This window comes from Bidens hawaiensis, unplaced genomic scaffold, assembly GCF_021521415.1.
Source record: "Bidens hawaiensis isolate Kalapana, Puna unplaced genomic scaffold, B.hawaiensis_p1.1 tig00004795_1, whole genome shotgun sequence".
NCBI classification, from domain to species: domain Eukaryota; kingdom Viridiplantae; phylum Streptophyta; class Magnoliopsida; order Asterales; family Asteraceae; genus Bidens; species Bidens hawaiensis.
In genome coordinates this window covers 332,985-336,469 of record NW_027491299.1, presented here as the reverse complement: position 1 = coordinate 336,469, position 3,485 = coordinate 332,985, and the positions used below count along the sequence as shown (strand labels likewise).

Below are 3,485 nucleotides of genomic sequence, written 5' to 3'. Positions count from 1 at the left end.
GTTAGCGCCTGGGGGCGCGAGCGGAGGGGCTCTAGCGCCCCCGTTAAAGCCCCACACCCCTCAGCCTTACTAAGAAAATCATGTGAGACAAAACTTAGTTAAGAAAAAAATAGATATAAAATAAAGTTTGAAATCAAAACGATTTAACGGGTCAACTCAACATGATCCACTTTTTAAATGAGCGAAACCAGCAAACCTAAAATATGATTATTTCCATGTCGTGTTCCAATCATGTTTCAAGTCCTTTAATTTTTAAACGATTTAACATTGAATTACTTGTTATAAAATCATTTCTTCTCAATTTCATCAAAACCATAGCTTCACTCAAGCTGATTATACATTATGTAAGAAACACCAATTGGATTTGACCAAGACAGAGACTTGGTCAAGCTAGAATATTCAAATGTTGCTATTAACGACACAAGAAGATCATGATTTGAATAGTCATACAAGGGACCCCGTGCTCACGTTGGTCCGTAGAGAATGACCCATTTTCCGGGGTTTTTTTTTTTTTGCTTTTTTTTTTTCCGAATGGTCAGAGACTTGGGAGGTAGAAAGAGTTTGGTTTTGAGATGGAGATGGAGCTTCGATTTAGTTACTGAGCTAGAGCTCCGATTTGGCCTAGCTCAGTAATGGAGATGGTAGTTTTTATTTATAAATATTGATTTTTAAATGAAATGAAGCTTAATATGGTTTTTATTTTATAAATAGTGATTTATAATATGGAGATGGAGCTTCATCGTTTAATATTGACTTTTTAAGTTTCATTTATAAATAGTATAAGTCTTAATTTATTTTATAGCAATTATGAGTTACATTAAATACAAAGAAAAATAAAAATGAAGAATGACTTATAACATGGATTAAGTGATGGGATTGAATGATGGAAGAAAAACTGATATGACGCTAATGTGACGGGGCTACAAAACTACTATATTGATGATCTAGTTTTATGCTTTGAATCATATTGATTACGAATAATCACTAATTTTAGCATTAAACGTGTTTGTTCATATTCGACTGATATTGATAGAAGACATTCAATGTGTTTCGATTAAGGTTGGAGTGAATTTTCGGTATTTAATTGAGTTGATTCTCTAATTATTCAAATGATCATGACCTACAAAATGTGAGCGATTTTTGACACATGGCGCTACGTTAACAGAGGGGTGATTTATCAATAATAGTTCATGTGGTCCACCGACATCAAACAACTTTATGTTAACCCAAATAATCGTATGTGACTTCTGCTGACATGGCACTATGCATAAAAAATCCTTCCCATTTTGTAGAAGGTCATGATCATTTGAATAATTAGAGAATTAACTCTATTAAATACCGAAAATTCACTTCAAACTTAATCGAAACACATTGAATGCCTTCTATCAATATTAGTCGAATATGAACAAACACATTTAATGTTTAAGTTAGTGATTATTCGTAATCAATATGATTCAAAGCATAAAACTGGATTGTCAATAATAGTTCATATTGTCCACCGACATCAAACAACTTTATGTTAAACCCAATACTCTCTGTGACTTCCAACTTTAAACACGTTACAAACAAATATATTAATTAATAAATATATAAATAAATGGGCATAAACATCTTTAAGCTGTAGTTAATGTACATTACTAAAATGAACTTTTGAAGCTATGCTAACCCTAGCTTCCTAAGATGAGCCTCAACATCATGAGGGCTCAGGTGATCTTCAATGCTTCTTTGTTCCGGTAATTTCCATTCTCCATTATGGTTCTTCCGAAGCCCTTTGTTCTCCACTTGTGACCAAAATGGTGGTATCATATATTCATGCTTCAATATGTCACCATCCTTGTTCATCAATGCTATATCCCTTCCACTTGATTTACCATGGTGCCTATATATAATTAGATCAGCATGTCAAAAACAAATATACGATGTATTATTATTTGCGTGTAGAGCCAAACATGTTTGTATTGTATGTACGTACCCGTCTAGTAGATGCAAGAGAAGTTCCAAGCTATGCATAGAGGCAAAGTCTAGCTTTTCTTTCACAAAGGAAGATCTTTTGTGGTCCAACCCGAGTTCCTCCCCGATGTGCGAGTAGAAAAATGTGGTCCAATCTGCTATACCTTGGATCAAAGCTGACGTGCGTTCGTTGAAAATAACTCCCGGTACATTTGGAACCTTATCATGAACGTTAAACACTCTCAACACCTTTATTCCAAGCTCTTGGACTCTCTTTTTAAACCTTGTGTTGCCAAGTCTTGGTCCGGAGAATGATATAACTGATATCGGAATCATTTGCGTCATGTCAACTTTATCCAAATTAGATTCGGCTATGTCATAAGCATTTAAAGTCGCCAACGCACTTCCCAAGCTATGTCCAGTTATCGTGATGCTCATTTTTTCACCTTTGTGTGCATATATCCTCGTTAGTCTCGTTACTTCGGCTAAAACCTAAGCGTTTAGATTCAAAAGTAAGTTATACTTTGTCATTCAGACAAGAATAAAGTAACAGTAACAATAATAATACCTGTTCACGGGCAGAGAATTTTGAGTAAGGACATTTTTTATCTTTATCGGTATAAATATGCAAAAATCCCGCCATGACCTTGATGCTCGGGTCTCTACTCGCTAACTTTTGAGCCGAAACGGGTTTAAGGAAGTTCATTAGATCCTCCATCCATTCAAGTTTCGTGACGGTCCCACGCCATGCTATCACGATGTCACGCCTCCCCAAATGCGCAGTGGTCTCATCGTTGGAGACCGCCACATAGCCCATCCAGTTGACCGCAGGGTTCCATGGCCCGCCTGCCTCAATAGACTTTACAAAAAACTTAGGAATAAGATTACTCGTGTTGCTCGAGTAGATATAGCTCGAGATCTCGTATCCCGAGCTGTCCATTCCAAGATCTTGGAAAAAGGTCTTGGGTGGGACTTTACAACTTCCACAGTATTTTGAATACGGGTTGTTGTCGAACGCTTCATAACAAGCTTGAGCCAGTTCACCATACCTGATAAGCTCGGATCGTAAGACGGGATCCATCGGGTCAAGCATGCCTGACCAGTTCCTCTGGATGTTATCGTGTACGGAAATAGGGTTTTGTATATGTTTACTTGTGGTTGTTGATGCCTTGCATGCTGTTGTAAATGGTTGAACTGTTAATTTCTTTATAATCTGGAAATTGAAATAAGTTTTGCTTTTAGTGTTGTTGAGGGATTGGTTTTGGAGACTATGAATGGATGGTAGATTGAGCTTGAAGGCGGCCATTGAAGACAAGAAGCAATGCAAGTTAATCTTGACGACGACTATGAGAGGAAGTTGAATTTATAAGAACGGATGCATTGAAGTCAAAAGTCTTCTCCTTAAAATAGTTGCTACTTGCTAGCTTAGCGTAATGAATAAAGATATTAATTGTTATACTCGGATTCACATTGACATCTCACTTAATTTTTTTTAACGTGTGTAAGGGGTTATATTTTATGCAACTTGGTTTTTC

At 36.5% G+C, this 3,485-nt stretch overlaps 1 protein-coding gene across 1 annotated transcript; it reads right to left on the bottom strand.

Annotated features, from left to right (window-relative positions):
• Positions 1-1,636: 1,636 nt before the first annotated feature.
• LOC143628087 (phospholipase A1-Igamma2, chloroplastic-like) lies at positions 1,637-3,256 on the bottom strand. The gene is made up of 3 exons (XM_077097757.1): positions 2,519-3,256; positions 1,973-2,442; positions 1,637-1,879 (listed from the first exon to the last, which is right to left on the bottom strand). Exons 1-3 carry the CDS (start codon positions 3,254-3,256, stop codon positions 1,657-1,659), a joined length of 1,431 nt encoding a protein of 476 aa, XP_076953872.1. The 3' UTR covers positions 1,637-1,656.
• Between the last annotated feature and the right edge of the window lie 229 nt (positions 3,257-3,485).